At 47.1% G+C, this 18,362-nt stretch overlaps 1 protein-coding gene across 1 annotated transcript in view; it reads right to left on the bottom strand.

The window, feature by feature from the left end:
* Positions 1-214: 214 nt before the first annotated feature.
* LOC144157638 (lithocholate 6-beta-hydroxylase-like) overlaps positions 215-18,362 on the bottom strand; it is a 121,484-nt gene continuing 103,336 nt past the window's right edge. Inside the window, exons 11-14 of the mRNA XM_077688461.1 lie at positions 16,604-16,692; positions 5,544-5,684; positions 1,622-1,787; positions 215-925 (exon numbers count right to left, since the gene is read on the bottom strand). Of these exons, the coding sequence (XP_077544587.1) occupies positions 842-925; positions 1,622-1,787; positions 5,544-5,684; positions 16,604-16,692 (480 nt within the window). The 3' untranslated portion in view covers positions 215-841. The remainder of the gene's footprint in view (positions 926-1,621; positions 1,788-5,543; positions 5,685-16,603; positions 16,693-18,362) is intronic.

Genomic DNA, 18,362 nt, shown 5'->3' on the forward strand with positions numbered 1-18,362 from the left:
CCTTGCGCCACGCTCATTGTGAGCCTGACTGAAAGTTCTCTTCCACCTCTGCTGTGTTGCTGATGTGAGGGACGCCGTAGTGAAGCGTAGTGGTGGTGTTTCTAATCCCCCCTTTTATTCGTTGTAGCTCTGAAGGTATATCGTTTCGCAGCCGACGTAAGGTAGGTGGGCAACAAATGCATGCAAGTCCAAAAAACGTTTTTTATTGTCAGCAATATATGTGTAAGGAAACGTCTATGCATTCAGATTTAGCCCAAATTCTTAGTCATTGCTTATGCCACAAGTGTTACCGTTAACTTTCGGTGTTGTAGCAGTCATAATCTTACAGCGGAAGTAAAATACATCGTCATAGAAACCACATATTTGCAATAGGAACATTTCGTCGCCGTGCATTTAAATAACTTATTCGGAATGATTGAACTTTCACCTATACGGAAAATGTCGATTAACCTTCATCGGGGGCTAAAAAGGCCATTTAATTTTTTTTTTGCTCAGGTCCGACATTCTTGTCACGTTTGATGTTATGCTTGAGTGGCGAGAAGCATTGTTTGTAGTTTTTATTTGCAATTTTTGTGTATGGATTGTATGTTATTGAATATCCACTGAGCTGCATGGCGGCGTTGCGGTGTCGTGACGTCGACCTATAGGTTTGGGGTATTTCCTTTGTACGCGGTGTTCCCTACAATTCGCCGCTGCGTGTTCCAGTATTGAACTGCCTCTGTAGTAATTTTCTGAGGGGCCTAATATGACGTTTGCGGAGTATGAAAAAGCCAAGAGAGTACAGAAACCAGAGACTGGTGGTGCTGACGTCGTACGAAAATCTTGCCTTCAACTTCTTGTCTCAAATTCTCAAGCTCTCAAATTTGAGCCAAACGCCATTCGGAATTGTTGAAGCAATGAGTGCCGACTTCGTCTCCAGAACTTCCTGAGAAAAAAAGGCCAAGAATTTTTAAACATTCTACCTCTACTTTAGCCACAGAGTTACGTAGCGAAGGACGAAAAAATTTGTCTTTATGTTTTATTAGTATATTCATCAAGGACATAGCTGTTTGTTAGTGTTGTACAAGCAACCTGTTTATGAAAAATGTGTCGCAAGTTCATGCGAAATAGCCAACTAATAAGTGTGCAGAGATGACTGACATTCCATTTCATAAATGCTGAAGACGGATGTACGACAAGCGACATTGCCTTGAAGGCTACACGCTCTAATATAGCAAAGCGGAGACGCCATGCTAGCTACTTCGTTGGGTCATGCTATTCAACGACACCCTCCACGTATGCTAGGGACGAATGGTTTATCTCAAAGTGGTGAAGCAGCCTACTGGCGCCTTCACGGCAGTTAGGTTATTCCTTAATTTTAGGTTTCCTTGCTTCATATATTCCTCGGTTGTCATTATGATTGCTACATATATAGGCAATGTTTTTTGCTAAATCATAGGCTGGTTTATTTCACGCAGATTACGCACGAATATATACATGAGTATTTATCGACCTTGGGACGCATTGTAACTTTTTTGTGCGCTGACGTATGTTACTCAGACGCGTTTTTCTCGTTAAATGTTTTAATTTTTGTTAGCTCTTTCGTGTCCCGGAAAGCGCAGAGTAAGAATGCACTACCAACCTTGTGGCGCTCTTTATCCACAGAAATCATGAAGGTAGCGATAAACTGGCACACCATAAGCCGAGCTTGCATGAGAGCGAAGTTGCGTCCTATGCACTGCCGGGGGCCCAGGCCGAAGGGCTGGAAGCTGACTTTGTCGACGAGAGATATGTTCTCCGGACTGAATCTATGCATATCACAAAGAAAAAAAAAACATCTACTGTAAAGACGATCGCATCCGTGTAACTTGACGCTCAGCTTATTTCTGTTACTCAAAACCTCTGTGTTTCAAGCAGCTATTGTAGCATTGTTACAAATGAAGCCCGCTAAGATAATCCGGGAGCCGATACAAACAATTCAATTATTTAAAATAAAATATCTAAATCTAAAACACGTATCACGCACGCTCTTTGCGCCTACATTTCTCAAAGGAAAAGAAGGGTATTATTATATCAACACCTAATGACAATCCCGCTACTTTACAGTAATTTGTTGGACATAATTCTGAATGCAGCGTGTGTTAGAAATAGCAATGGTCCCTCAAAACCGTTCACTTTTTTTTTAATTTTTGCTAAGTAGTGATCGAAATGCGCCTTAGCTATGGAGCTTTCATGTTCCGCCGCAGTAGTTGGAACACGTAGGCACTCTAAGTTGGACAGTTACTACCGCAAAAGGGCGAGACTGAGGAGTCGACACACCTAGTACTATGCAGGCCCCACTTTCAGGCGTTGTGTCCTAAATTGGCAATGGAGTCATTCAAGCGTGTATGGAGAACTTCGAAAGAGAGCGAAAGATGAGACTAACCCAAGTGACTCAAGGGGAACCCCGAGAGTTTGCAGCTAACCTCAAAAACCCTCTACCAGCACTTCTGATTTCAATATAAACCAGCTGCGGCGATACTGCAGCTGGTTGAAATTAAAATACTTCATCTGGTTCGAGGTAGAAATATTTTAATACTTTTTTGCTCCGGTTCATTGCCTAGATACAAAAAGAGAACCAGAAACTCAGGCACCCGGTATTTCAAACCGTCCGTTCGGACGCGACACATTTTGACCGAAAAAGTAGCGTTTCAAGGGAGTCACAGTAGAGATGCATGTAAAGTCTGGTCTTCGGAACGTGGGGTCTTTACCGGGTATGAAACTGATACCGCAAACAACAGTGGCTAAGATTACCTTCCGTTTTCCCCCCGGGCGGGTTATGCTGACAGTCTTCATTGATCCAACTCTTGTTGCTTTTAATACCATGGGCGCAAGCTTAGATGTGTTGGTTAATGTGCAGCTGGTTTTGTGGACGAAGTATAATTAAAACCTGGCCATGAAAAAGATGAGCTCATAGTAATAAAACTGCCGTTTTATTAGACGTGTACCCGTAGGCCTGCAATTAAAGCACTAGAATGTTAAAAAACACTAGCAAAATAAAAAAAACTCGAAATTAGACACATGTTTTCTAGCGAATAAGCGACATTCATTATGAGCCGCAACGAGTAGAGGCAGCAACGATGGCTACACCACATCCTCTGCAACAACAAAAGGCAAACGTGCGCAGAGAAACAATAAGTAACCACAATTATTCAGTTTGTCATAGGTGGCCTTAGCAGCAGGCTTGTCTGCTTGGCCCACAAACCACATTATTCAGCACTTTGTGGCGACGAACCAACGCAGCTAAATCTTTAAGGGGCCGACGGTTTCCGATCCTCCTAGGTAGCACGGTACACCTTACTAAGCAACACGACATAATTTGTGGATAATGTTACTATTGAGAGGTAAGGTTTCCAGGAAAAGTGGATGTGAAGACTAGAGTTAATACCCGGCGTGATGCCCGTCACGCCAAGCGAATGACTCCCGTCACGCCAGGTGAAGGTACCGCGCTGTACCTAACAGAGCCCGCCACCGCTTCGACGGCTATCCAGGCGATGGTACTTTGCTGCGCCGACAGCTGGCGCTACCGCCTCTGTGGCCGCCTAGTCGGAGATGTCGGCACGCCGCGCACGTTTACCTCCCTATATATGCACGGATAAATTACCAGACCTCTATGGGTCAGCTTCGAATACGTACATACCACGGCGAGTGGCGCTCTGAGCGACCCGCGCCCCTGCGGGACGTGGCCGCCAAACCCCACTGGCGCGGTCAACCGAAAGGCAGCCGTACACCATCATGAGAGGCGGAACTCCTTCGACCGTACGTGGCCCCCGAAGGCCTGCCACCTTTTGACGCTCACTGCGGGTCCAGAAGTGCACCAACCCTCAAGGCACACGGTGCATTAATACCCCACAGAAATGCACCAATAAACTACCAGACCTCCGTGGGTCAACATCGAGTACGTACATACCTTGGCGAATGGCGTTTTCAGGGACCCTTGCCTCTGAGTTAAGTGACCGCCAGAGTGTTGAAGTCAGGTCCGCTAGCTGTTTTAGCAGATTTCACGGGAGTGGAAGTGGCTTCATTTTTTGCAAAGTAGGAGTGGTGTGAGGTATTTATTTTTAGTTCTCCAGCCATAGTACTATCTATATCTTCACATTACCTGCCTGTTTTGCTGGCTGTGTCTCGGTAAAATCCTCTGCTGAAAAAGGCGAGTTTCAACTGCAGCGGCCTATTCTCCTTGGTTCGTTTCGTGTTAACCGGGACGTACAGATATAAGTAAACCCTCGGGTGCGAAAGGTTTTAAGATATGGAGAAATGTCTAAAGGGAGGCTGTAAAAAAGAATTTCTCACTAGTGGCACTTCATGACTATCCCGCGTGTAGGACAATAAATATTTGCTTATTTCACTACGGCAAACACGTCTCCGAAATCGAAATGCAATTCCCGGCTTTCGTAGACGTTTTCGAGCCTGAAGTAACTGCCTGTTGCCAGCGTTGGCCAATTATTCGTGACATGTGCTGCTTTTTCTAGAAAGGATGGCGTATTGGTAGCATATATATGTGACCGACAGTTTGTATTATGGGTAGGTATTTTTATTGGAGTGATACGCTGACTTCCGAACCGTCTTAAAGCGGTCTCACGAACTTCGACTATCTACTAAAAACGTATCGAACATGTACTATCATTTCTGTAGATATTATCGAACTATGAACCTCTACCACGTAAATTTTGATGTTCTCGAGCGAGCTGTTCAGTATTCCTTGGTGGATTTTTCTCTTTAATGATTATTTAGCTTATGATATCAGTTTATGGTGACCCTTGACGTGATTGGATATATAAAACCTAAAAAGCAATATTGTAGCGGAAGTATACTTGGCTATTGACTGTGATAGATTCGTGAAAGTCAACAATCGATAATGTCGAAGTGAATATTTGACAACTGTAAAATTTTATTTTTTCGTACTGAATATTATATAAATTTCCTAGGGATAGTTAGCTACCGATAGTGATATCTATGGTACGGCCTTTAAAGTTCGTAGGGCTGTGTTCAGGACAAAAATATGTGCACCCCTCCGCCTAACCATAGTTGAACGCAAAGCTTTCGCGTGAGGGATTCTTTAGTTGTCTTTTGAGTTTGACTTGGACTCGTTGAGCTTTGACTTTGATTCGCACGTAGTTTTTACTTTTGATCGCCGCGGCTTTAAATTTGGCACTTCGTCCTTTGATTTTGTACGGAGCTCCCCGTTCAACCATAATCATCGTTAGACGGAGGCGTGCATGATTTTTTGGTCTACCTTTGCATGTCCATGCACCTTTCTCCAAATCCAAACTGCTTCGACCGTGTCGAAATGGCGCAGTGGGATAGACGCCTGCTTCATAACCCGAGGTACCAGGTTCGAGTTCTACCACGGGAAGCATTTTTTCTTCACCTCAGCCGCGACTACGATCATCGTCAGAGAAAGTTGGATTTCCTCCAGTGCATGGCTCCAGTGCGTTTTGTGGTGCACACGGAAGCCATCATTGAGACATAATAGGCTTTGCCTTAAAAACTTCTGAAAGTTATTAGTACACTTTTTAACATACCGTTCGGGGTCAAAGCGCTCCGGTTCGTGCCACACATCGGGGTCATGATGGAGGTAGCTCACAGGGACCATAACACTCACGCCTTTCGGAATCTTGAGGCCGTTTACTTCGTAGTCCTTTAGAGCTAGGCGGGTGACAAAGCTGCACATAGATTCAGCCATTAAACAAAATTTGGGTACTGCATATACACGTACAGTCTTTGTCAAAACTTGGTGGACCAAGCTGGAAACGCGCAGCCTGCAAGAAATTCTATGTACAAGCTTAGGTCCCGATCGAGGCTGACACATTTTATGCAGGAAAGCTAGAGGAACATCTTTCTTTCTTACTGCCTTAAAATAGTGGCAAAGCCGATTCTTTGAATTCTTTGGGGTCGAGAAGGCTTAGGATTGGCCCACAAAATTTTAACGAAGGCTGTACGTGCTGTGCAGTAAGGAGGTAACGACATTACGACTGCCAGAAAGATCAGATTATATACATAAATTTTGATTTAGGAATATTGCGGCGGCACCCTCAAAATATTTTGATAGCGTAAGCAGCGGCACATCATCTGTTTAGCGAATACCCTTTCATGACGGAAAACATATAACAAGGATTCCAGCAGGGTCACCCATAAGAAACGCGGGAATCAAGAGGCATCACGGGGATTTCAGAATTACGTGCAACAGAAGGGAGTAACGCAGTCGTGGAGACGACTGTATCATGGTGCAGGGCAGGTGGTCATAACCTCTTTGAAGAATCAGACTGTGGCAGTGGGCGTACAAGAAATGAACCTGAGAACAAAATATGCGTGGTGAATTGAGCAAATTTAACTTCTTCCTGCTGAGCAAGTTACAGGACGGAAACGAACAAAATGCCGATCAGGGTAAGGAAAAAGACAATGGGAATTAAAGTGGAGAGTTCGGCGAGTTGGTTACCCACACTACTAGCGAACTTTAACACAGGACGAAGAAGAAAAAGACAAAACACATGCTAGGGTTGAACTTGGCTTATGCAAGAGGGAACAAGAAAACACGCATATATGTACATGATTCGAAAACAAACAAACAAACAAACAAGCAAACATTATTCCGTGGAAATGAAACTCCGCAGTCGTTGTACTGGCCTATACAGTGAAGCACAAACAACGCCCGGTTAAATTACAGGACATGATCTATACCGACACGTGAGCACACCAGGCTGTGATTACGCATGGTCAAGAGATACCCCTGCTCTCACCAAAAAGTGGATTTCTTTGGTTGAAAGTGCCAACGACGGTGCAATGACGCAGTTCTCGCCCTCCCTGTTAATCAAAAAAGCATCGAATACTTCCCTATCAGTTTCAGAACTACTTCTAAACAAGATGCTCGTCTGCATGAATTTGGGCGTGCAGCCACACCCACGGCAATGGTCAGCGAGGTGGCCGGCCCACATCTGCGCACTCCCAGCTGCGCGGCGCTCCCTCAACCTATCATTGAGGAATCTGCCTGTTTAATCGACGTACACCATTTTCAGTCCAGCAGGATCTGGTAAACTCCACCCGTCGCGCACTCAACAAACTTTGCTGCAGGTTTTGGGATGCAGCAGGGCTCATTGCACGGCTCATTAACTTCGCACCATCTTTGAAAATTTCTCAGGAGCCGAGAGTACTACCTGCAAACCACATTTGCCACCTATCTTCTTCAGGGGGTGGGACACCTGGTGCACGTATGGCACAGCCACCACAGTGGTTTTCTCCCTCCGACCATTTACACCTGGTGCTTGAGCGCTATAGTGGAAGCCAAGCGTGATGCGCTAGAAATGTTCTACACTGCGAAGACCCCCAAGGAGGAGGTGCGTTTTCATGACGGAGAAACGCTCTAGGCCGGGCGTGTTGTCGAGGTTTTTACAAAAGTTGTTGAATGGCTTGCATTTGGGCGACCCATTTTTGGAACAAAACTCAAATGAGGTGGTTGGCTTTTTTTCGGAGCTTCAAGTGACTGGAGGTGGTACTTTTGCTTTTTCCATTGATGCGGAAGATCTTTTCAACTCCGTTCCAAAAACGGCATAATGTGCGCGGCGTAGGAGCGAATTGATTAAAAGGGGGCTGTGTCCTTGCAGAATTCCGCTGGCATGGCTTTGATAACTTCATGTCACTCTTAGACTACTATCTGTCACCTACTGTGATAAGGCCCGAGGAAAGCCTAGCTGTGCAAAAAACAGGAGTATGCATTGGCTTATGCACTGCCCCTGTCCTGAGGGACCTATTCTTTAAAAAATGCGACCGACAGATATCTTGTCACCTTGAAGATAGGTCGGTTATCAAGGTATGCAGATATGTGGAAAATTTTCTTGTTGTCATGGAGCACGTTCAGCCCGATGACCAAAAGAAGATGGTTGTGGTTGTGCTCCGCATTTTTTATGAGTGTGCCGAGGCTCTAAACTTTACACACGAGATGCCGGAATCGGGTGTTCTGCCGCTTTTGGACGTGCGCCTGCTCCTTGGTGATGGTCAGCCATGTTGGCAGTTTGCTCCTCGTAGCCAAAACGGCATCCTACCTTACCAGTCCGCCCATTTGAAGCTCGTGATGCGGGGCATAGCTACGAATTTCATGAAGGCGGCGCTCACTAGGTCCTGCACGCACAAAATGCAGCAAGCTGAGAGACTGGAAATGGCGGGATATCCACCAGAAATGGTGGTTTCTGTGGCGGAGAGCCTTTTGGAGGAGGTAAAGAGCGCTCAAGCACCAGGTGTGGATGGCCTGAGAGAGAAAACCCCTGTGGTGGCTGTGCCAGACGTGCAACAGGTGTTCCACCGCCTGAACAAGGTCGGTGGCAAATGTGGTGTTCAGGTGGTATTCTCGGCTCCTGAGAAGCTTTAAAGGATGGCGCGAAAGGTTAATGGGTTGTGCAATGAGCGCTGCTGCGTCACAAAATATGCAACAAAGTTCGTTGAGTGCGCGAGGGGTGGGGTTTACCGGATCCGACTGCAAACGGTGCTACATCGGTTAACCAGGCATATGCCTCAATGATAGGTCGAAGGAGCACCGCGCAGCTGTGAGTGCGTAGATGCGGGCCGGCCACCTCGCTGACCATTGCCGTGGGTGTGGATGCACGCCCAAATTCATGCAGACGAGCATCTTGTTTAGAAGTAGCTCTCAAACTGATAGGGAAGTATTTGATTCTTTTTTGATTACAGGGAGGGTGCGAACGGCGTCAGTGCACCGTCGTTGGCACTTTGAACCAAAGAAATCCACTATTTGGTGAGAGAAGGGGTATCTCTTGACCATGCGTAATCGCAGCCTGGTGTGCACACTTGTCGGTAAAGGTCATGAGGCGTTGTTTGTTCTTCAATGTAAGAGCCAGTGCAAAGATTGCGGCGTTTCATTTTCACGGAATAATGTGTTTGCTTGTTTTTTTTCCAATCATGTACATATATGCGTGCTTTCTTGTTCCCTGTTGCATAACCCAAGTTAAAGTCTAGCGTGTGTTTTGTCTTTTCCTCCTTAGTCCTGTGTTATAGATCACTAGAAGTATGAGTTCAATAGACAGTGGGAAATTTCCTTTACCTGCAAGGCGTCATGAACACAAAATTCAACTCGGTTCAATTTGAAAACAAAATTAGCCTTTCGTAACTCAGTGAGTTCAATTTCAGCCACAAAAACATGTTTTTGAAACAGAAAAACTAAATCATCACTGAAAGAAATTTCAAATTGTGCGCGGTCGGGACGTAAAATTGGCAGCTGTGACGCTATGGGGACTGCACTAAATCCGTAGTTACCAGTGTGTCAACGGCACTTTGGCATTAATTACATACGGTCAAACACAAATACTTGTCTCACTACGATCGCCCAGTCGTGTTTCTTGGAGGTGGCTTAGTCGGCGGCCGCCCATCAGAGAAACCATTGACGCCGTCATGTAATAGAAAAAAATTCACGCATCTCCACGAAGTGAATCATGACGAGTGGGCGACGCACTGGGGATCGTTCTTACCGTAAATCACCCGTGGGATTGCCCACTCGCGCATGTAAATGAGTGACAAAGCGTGTGTACAGTATGTCCAATTCCAATCCAATCTAACCCGATAAAATTCAATTGAATCCAACCCAAATCCTGCCCAATTCACTTCAAATAAAATGCAATCCATCCCATTTCAATCGAATCCAATGTAATCCAATCTAATCCAATTCTCCCCGCGCTTGTGAAACACTGTACACGGACGCTAAGGGACACGCCATGGACAAAGCGAGGTCCTAAGGTGCTTCGCCGCTAAAAACCGGGCCATCTCAACTATAGTGAAACCTGGGGACGGGCGAAGCATGCAGTGTACACCTGTCTTCAGAGATTGTTGATTGATTATGGGGTATAACGCGCCCAAATTACACGGGTTATGGGGTGCGCCGTAGTGGATTGCTCCGGATTAATTTTTGACCACGTGGGGATCATTAATGTGCGCCGATATCTCCAACACAGATTTTTTTGCTTTTCGCCTGCATCAGGAAAGCGGCCGCCGCGGCTGGGAATCCAACTCGCGTCCTTGGGCTCAGCCGCACACCGCTGTAGCCACCGAGCCACCGCGGCGGGTAACTCAAAGATTGTAAGCCTCTTGCTTGACACACGGCTCGCTCTGACATGCGCGACATTCCAATTTGGAAGACGGAGGAAAAGTGAAATTCGAAACGGAGTACTGGAAATTTTAAGGTTAAAGTAAGTACGGAGCGAAATAGAAGCAAGCGAGTTAGCACGAACGAACAACGTCTGTCCAAGTGGTTCTTTTATTACGCGTTTTTGACCATGGAGATGAAGGGTTCTAGCTCGAGGCGTCGGAAAAGGAGTGTCCGGGTGTGTTCCTTTAGTACGCGTTACGTTCTAGCGCTAGGCGTTGAAAAACGAGTGTCCCGGTGTTTTATTGCCGTGACCACGTGAGAATACGACGACGAACGACGGCGACGAAATGAGACGCTGACGGCCTGAGCCCCTCAGGTGCATCGCCCCTAAAATCTCCCGGAGATGGTTGGGGAGTCCCCACTGCTACATAGCTTCCTTCAGTATCTCGATTACTTCTTTAAAGTTCGCGATAAAATCTGTGTCAATTTTATTGGGAAAATGCAGTCTCTTAAGTGAACCAAACATATATTTTGCATACGTGGCTCCTTGAACCAATTGTTTTACAATGTTTTCATTCATTTCACTTCTCCCATCTTTTACTTCATGCTAAAACAGCATGATTCTTTCGGTCCGAACGCTCACGTAAAACCACCCTGCAACTAACACTAGCAGATGTCAGGGGTCTAATGCTTCTACTTGTCGCTGTATAAGGAGAACGATGCGTTTTTCTGAACGAGGTGTGCAGATAATTTTAGCATTTCGTATGCAACGTGTTTTACGTGCGTACGTCTTGACCGGGGCCCGTCAGGGCACTTGTGCAGTCATTTCGGTAGGGGGATTAGTTTCGCGTGTCGGCCCTCGCCATGGCCGCGCAATCGTTCCGGTGGGGTGCGTCTTTCACGCCGTGCCTTTGCGCGCAGGCACAGTCGGGTCCCGGTGAACACGGTAACCACGGTACATACGGAGCATAAGGAGGGCTTAAACTCTCTAATCACAGGGTGTGAGTCAATCCGAGAAATGCTCAATTACCGGCGGAAATATGTAGAGCCGCCGGGGAAGCCTCGGGCATAGCCTGCTGTATAAAGAAGGCTTGGCCTCGGAAGTCAAAGGGGGCAGTGGGGTGAACGGGATCGTAGACGGAGATTTTATGACGGCTATGCCGAACTCCAGCCACATCATCCAGGTGGCTGAGAATTTTCAACTGGCTGTGACGCAAGTTGAAGTACGCATTTTTGGATTTTGCGCTGATTACCGACGAGTGAAGAAGATCACTGGCAGTACTCGGAAGCAGTGTGGGGATGCTGGCTAAAAATCTGTTTCTCATCCTCATCCCGACTTTCCTGGTGTTGCTGCGGACACCAACGGCCGCCAATCGATGCTCTGCTGACGAAGGTTTTGGACAACGACGGCGCAGAACGTGCATTGGCACATCATTTTCCGTCTTGGGAAGTACGGCACGGTCTCACCCATGCCCGCGCCGCCATTCAACGGGAAGATATTATTTGCGCCAGCGTCGAAGCAAGCCCTCCAAGGATTGCTCAGCATTGGGCACGACAGCGGTGTCGGGATGTCGGCTAAAAATCCGTTTCTCTTCCTTATCCAGGTGAGCAAAAACCTTGGTAAATGTTTCTGCTCTAACGATGTTTGCCTAATTGTGCTGCCGTGCCCTTGGCCTTTGTACGATTTGTGTGAGTTCGTTTGTAATCTGAGTGTCTCTGTATGATTTTTACTCTTACTGGGTGGCGGCACCGAGTCAAACCCGGGACCGACTCTTAAAGAACTTGCACAGCAGCTATCGGCAATTGCTTACGTTATAAGGTTATCAAAGAAGGCAAAACAGTGGTAAATTAAAAACTGACTGAAATTGATAAAAAAAAGTGGAAAAACTTACTGGACTCGAGCAAAAAGTAACGCACTGCGTTAACAAGGTAGCAGAATTGGAATTTGGCCTAGTAAGTATGGCCAGAGTCTTTCAAGCATTGAAGGACTCTGGTATGGCTAAAAAGCTTGACGACCTTGACAACAGAAGCCGTCATCCGGACCTAATAGTATATGGAGTTACTGAACAGGATAAGGAGACTACGAAAAAAGGCAAGCAGTTCGCTTTATCACCCCGGTAGTCCTGCCTACCGATGGGGGTTCAGCTTTGTCAAAACATCACAGCACGGAACGTGGCGAGAGGAAACAGGGGCTTCACTGAAGCAGCGGAAGCAAAACATAAATAGCGCAGGAGAAACATCCGCCACAGCACTTCAGTGTCCGGAGGCTTACGGCACGGAGGGACGGACGGCTGACCGCTTGCTGCCATGCGGGCTCCTTCAATATGGGTGGCGGAACTCCCGGCGGCCGACTCCCCGCGCTGACAAGCGCCGCTGCACTTATCTACTTTCCGAAGTACGTGCCACGCCCCCCTCCGTCGCACTGTATTTCTGCAGTTGGCTCTGAAAGGGCAGGAGAAGGGGGCGCGCGGTAATTCAAAGGAAATCACGCGAGCAGTCGAATGGAAGAATACCTACAATCTACAACAGATATGAGCGCGCTGAATCGCCAACTGAACTATTACGTCGAGCAGGTTTACCCACCGTTTGAGGCCACGCATAGCTGCTTCGATTGGAGTTTCTATATCAGGTAATCCACATATAATTGAGAATAAACTCTGATTCCTTCTTGATCTTTCTCGACGCTAGACCGAGATGGCAACGGCATTCCTGGTAATTATAAGAGTATTCATTCATTAACAACACCATAAGCTATTCATCTTTCCACGCAGCATTTGTGAATGGAGTGCACTAGGCACCAAGAATGGAATGCACCAAGCATTCAAAAATTTCTTCAGCTTGCTGAAAAAAGTGTGCTAGGTTATGTATCTTGATCGATGATGTTCGTATTTACCTTGTATGTAATTGGTCTGCGCTATTACTGTGTTAATTGCCTGAATACCTTGAAATCTACCTAATACGACGCTTGCATGCATCGTGGTATCTGTATAGTTTGATTTTGAATACTTGTTTTTTTACTGTGTTATTTTGATTGTCCAATCTGAATGAGCACTGTAGTACTGTGATAATATTGGCGCTTTACCTGAGGCGTGCACATGTTTTCTGTAAATTTGAATGTATATGCTAACTCCTATTATAATCCGCCTTGGGGATTGACAGTATTGTGTAAGAAAATAAATAACTAAAAAAGATCTTACGAGTACATGGTGTCCAATGAATATCTGAAAGGTACAGAATCCGCATCTCGCGACTTGTCCTCAGTATACTGACAGGTCTGCGTGGCCGATGCTGATTGCGCTAAACATTTTCTTTACGGCGGCCTCTCTGAATTAAAGTTGACGCCGTTCGGCCTCTGCAATGCTCCTCCAACCTTCGAGGAGGTGATGGGAAATTTCATCTGGGGCCTTAAATGGCAGATGTCTCACCATTACCAAATAGATGTCGTATTTTGCCCACATTTTTCGACAAACCTCAGCCGACTTCAGCAAATTGTCAAGTGACTGATGGCCAGGGGGCTTCAGCAAATCGTAGAAGGCAACCATTTCGCTACCCGGTAAGTGACCACCCTTGGCCATCTCGTTTCACATAACAGTGTTCTATCCGATCCGATGAAGTTGCCTGTGTTAGTGAAGGTGGCAACAGTCAATTCCTTTCACCGCTTTATAGCTGTGGTTCGTACCTTCGGCGCTTGGTAAGGAACTTAGCTTCTGTCACCACGCGCCTGACCGCGCTCATCGTGGTCAAGAGTGCGCGACGGCGCTCTTATTAAACTGCGTCATCGCCTCGCATTTCAGCTAATCATTCTGCCATTGCGACCCTAATAGCCCGACGAAAATTCTCACCTATGAGAATGGTGGTAGCGGCAGATGGGCGATTCTTGCTCAACGCATGGCAGAACATGATGAGTATGAACTTGCCTACTCGAATTGTGCGCTAACAAAAGCTGAGATGAATTATTCCGTGACGGAGAAAGGATGCCTGTCCATTGCTTTTCCTCCTTGCAAAATTCAGTTGTCTCCTCTACAGCCACCTTGTCCTAGTTACGCACCACCACATGCTTTGTTTGCTGTACTTGTTAAAGACTCGATCTGGTAGCCTAGAATGCCCGAATATGTGACTCCAGGGTTTTGAAATTTGTGTCAGCTATCAATCTCCCGGAATCAGCATTACACAAAGGCCCACTTCCTATTTCCGCTCCTGCATGACAGCGACAAAGTATCGACGAGCGAGTGCTCCATGTCACTACTGAAGATTTACACGATATCATTTCAGCAGAAACAGATCCGCGAATTTTCTTCATCTTGCTCAGTGGCAAACATTACATGTCGGACGCTACGCCCAAAAAGGCCGTACTTTCCCATTCGTGACAAAATGGTGTTCGGGCTTAGCTAGAAACATAAGCGTGGCGAGTGGCTCTTGGTCATTCCGCGCCATCAGCGTTCAAAATATTCTGCTTTTTTTCACCAGGAGCCACGTTGCGCCCGTGATGGTGTACTCAAGCACCTATCAACGCCTGCCCTAGCTGTAGTGCTGACAAGGCATGAAGGGTTTAGTTATGTAAATACCTTTGTTCCCGCGTTTCATGTCAACGCCAAAGATCATCCTACCACAGAGCTGGCCATATGCAGCCATTTTAACGTCCGGCGCAATCATTACACCGCTCCGGTATGGACATCCAAGGGCCTCTCCCCAGCACCGCAGCTGCCAACCGGTGGGTCGTTGCCGGTGTCGACTGCATGAGCCAATGTGCTTAGCCTGCTCTCATGCTGGCCGTTACAATGCGCGAGGAGGCCTACGTTCCCTGGCACTTTATTTTGTGGCCTGGAGCACTCCGTGAACTCCTCACTGACAGAGCAAGGCCTTTTGTGTCCAAGTTTGTAATGACTCCCTTCAGAGCTTGCAGTGCCGCCCACCACGTCACCCCTGCACGGAACCCACCGACGAATTTCTCTCCGAACGTTTTAACCAGACCTTGGCTGATGCTATTGCAGTGCAAATTGCATCGGATGTTTCAAACTGGAACAGCGTCTTGCATTTATTTATTTAGGCGCATAACAACTCCACGCAGGCCACGACCGGCATCTCCATTTTTCAAATTGTATAGGCACGAGCCCTGTTGCACCATACTTCAGCATCGCCCTAAAGACTTGGATTGCACGCCGATCTCTGACTTCGCCTAACACGCCAAATAATCTCGCCAGCTGGCCTGGTCACTTCCCGAGGCAGATCGAAAGTTTGAAGGGTCGCAGGGAGACAAATTTGCGCGCGTCCCTACCTAGTCATCCCGCTGGTTCGTCTCTCTGCAAGTGACAGTAACACCTCTAAGCACTAAACTCCTTTAGCGGTACCACGACCCTTACCCTGTACTCAAGCGTACAGCTCCTGTAAATTGTGTAGTTGAGCTCACCCCCTCGTCCACCCCACCAGCGTCATCTACATCGACCCTCTCATTGCCTGGTTACCCCGAGTCTCCGGAATGGTTATCTCTTCGAGACAATTGTGAGAAACACCGTCGCCAGCGCCCTTAGAAGGTAAATAATAAAAATGTAATCAGTATCCGGGATTTATTATGAATGAGGATGTGCCACGCACGAGCCAACATTCACACCGCCATGGTGGTGGGGTGGCAAGTCATGGCAGCCGCAGCACGAACGCTAAAAACGACGAAGATGTTTGTGCTTCGATCAACGCTTCAATGCAACCTTCATGTTTCGGGGCTAGAGCTCTCCGCTACGGAGTAAATCCTGTTTACAGCGCACACACGCACGCGGGCACACGAACGCACACACACAAACACACAACTTGCATGCAAATGTATATATGCGAGCATTTCTCTTCGTGCGTGTTGTGACGTCTGTTCAGCTGACTTACTTTACGAACACTTAAAATGATTATTTGAATAAAATCTTTTAATAAAAACTAACTGTTCCTGACTCTTGGCCTTTCTGTGTTCGTTCACGAAGTCTCTGTGTCCCAGTTTTATAGTAAGGTAGAAGTGTTACCAGTGCCCAAGTTCTGGCAGCCTTGGTACGAAAGGTGGCATGAAAGGTTTTACCACCAGTCGGCAGCTGCTTACTGTCGGCAATGGAGTCGCTTCTAGCAGTTTAAAAGGAAGTTCTTGTTCACCCTGAATTTTCGGGGTGGAACTTGATACAACCTTCCAGTTTAGGATAAGAAAAGTGGTGCAGTATACTGCCGGGCACGTGACCGAGTTAGTAAAGTACGGAACCCACAAGCCAAAGATAGTAGATTCGGTCCCCGCACCACGTACTGAATTTTCTTTGGACCATTCACAAACCGGTAATTTAGAATACAAAATGGTTGCCCAACTACTGTTATGATTTTCTTAGCGTGTTGGGCTGCTGGCGCTGTATTCTATATTTGACCACCAAGAGCATTATTACTACTTATGTGTATATAAGTAGAGTTTGTGTGCCGGGACCACGAAATGATTGGAAACACTTCTAACCAATCAGAGTATCAGGTATAGGTACTTACCCTACGACTGATGTGTACATTCTCATTGATTCGTTTAAAACCATGTCCAGGTATGTCATTTTCATTGTTGATTTGTATGTGAAACTGCCCTGTGGTGAAGAGGGAGCGTTGTAAAATAACAGTGACTGCTATTTACTTTCTCTTCCGAAACGATAGGACGCCTATACTTATGATCGTACCTCTAGCACGTAATTAGTTGCCCAGCTACCAGATCTTGAAGGACAACTCACCCGCAAATGGTTCAAAAGGATCTGATTTGGCCATATAATGAGAAGCGCGAGCAAGATTCGCTCTCGCAATACTGAGAGGTTTTTGCCACTAGAGGAGGAGATACTTTAGCGCATCTCCTAAGCAGTAATTGACATGAATAAGGCCATAATATTGGTGCGTGGCAGGAGACACGAGGATATATATTTACAATATTTACAGGAGAAGACGTAACGCGACAGTAGGCATCGGCACAGCTGAAATCACCTATCCCAAAAGTCTACCTTTTACATTTTTCCAAGCCTCATACGGATTGTACTTTTTGTGGGTATTGAACAAACACTCCATTGCATAGCGTGCCGCCGGAGCAAGCGCCGTCTCGCCGTTGCCAATGAAAGGGGAGGGTGCGATGACTGGTACGGCGTAAGTCGCGTAACGTGCACAATGCCAGTGCGTGCTGCAACAGGAGAAATCTTCTGCATCACATGAGCCCCTTCACGGAGTACCCGATAGAGACCAGAGTACCTGGGCAGGAGTTTTTCCCACAAATCCACACGGTGGGACGGGGTCCAAGCGTGCACCAGAGAACCCGGATCCAAAACGCACTGGGTGGTGCCAGTTCTCGTAGGCGCACTTTTGCTGCGACTACGATGCAGATAGATGGGCACGGGCAATTTGGCGTGCCAGATCAGCTCGCCCTATGGCGTCTCCTGCGCACTCGGCAGTATTCAAAAGTGAAGGCGCTGACGGGACCAGGGTGTCGAGCGGTAGAGTAGGCTCGCGGTGGAACAAAAGGTGAAAAAGAGAATAGCCGGCCGTGTCGTGTCGAGAAGTATTGTAGGTGAAGGTAACATACCGTAGAACAAGATCCCAGTCGCCATGATCCCCAGACACGTAGAAAGACAACAGATTAGTCAGGGTACGGTTAGGGCGTTCGGTGAGCCCGTTCGTCTGAGGATAATATGCTGTTGTCAGTTAGGCCGTGTTGTACAGGAGCGAATAATATCGGGGAGCACTTGGTATAAAACTGTGCGTCGACGGTGTGTTAGCACTTGGCGAGGGCACTATAAATGAGGATGTGGTAATGAAGCAAGAAATCGGCGACATCGGTTGCACAGCTTGTTGGTAGTGCACGTGTGATCGCGTAGCGCGTATAATAATTGGTAGCTACGGGGACCCCCCGGTTTCCCGTCCGTTACTCAGGGAAAGGTCCAAGGACGTCGAGACCAACACGGTAAAAGGGCTCGACCGGAATGGAATGTAAAATGGCTGCAGCTGGCCCACCGGGAATGTGGGGGGCCCTTTACGCCGTTGGCAGAGGTGACACGCTGTCACGTAGCGCCGGGTATTTAGGGTAATTGTTTCCTTCGCTTTGGGGTGGTAACCAGCGCCACTCGGACTACTCGGGGTGAAGGGACCTTCTTTTTAACTCCCTCTTCGCCCCAAATGGTCGGAGTGGCGCTGGTTACCACCATAAAGCGCAGTAAACAATTACCTTGAAGGAGCCCTAAACACGGTTCCAAAGGTTGAGATTTTACGTGCGCAATAATTG

This window comes from Haemaphysalis longicornis, unplaced genomic scaffold (genome assembly GCF_048455015.1).
Source record: "Haemaphysalis longicornis isolate Haplotype H1 unplaced genomic scaffold, Haemaphysalis longicornis Haplotype H1 scaffold_10, whole genome shotgun sequence".
NCBI classification, from domain to species: domain Eukaryota; kingdom Metazoa; phylum Arthropoda; class Arachnida; order Ixodida; family Ixodidae; genus Haemaphysalis; species Haemaphysalis longicornis.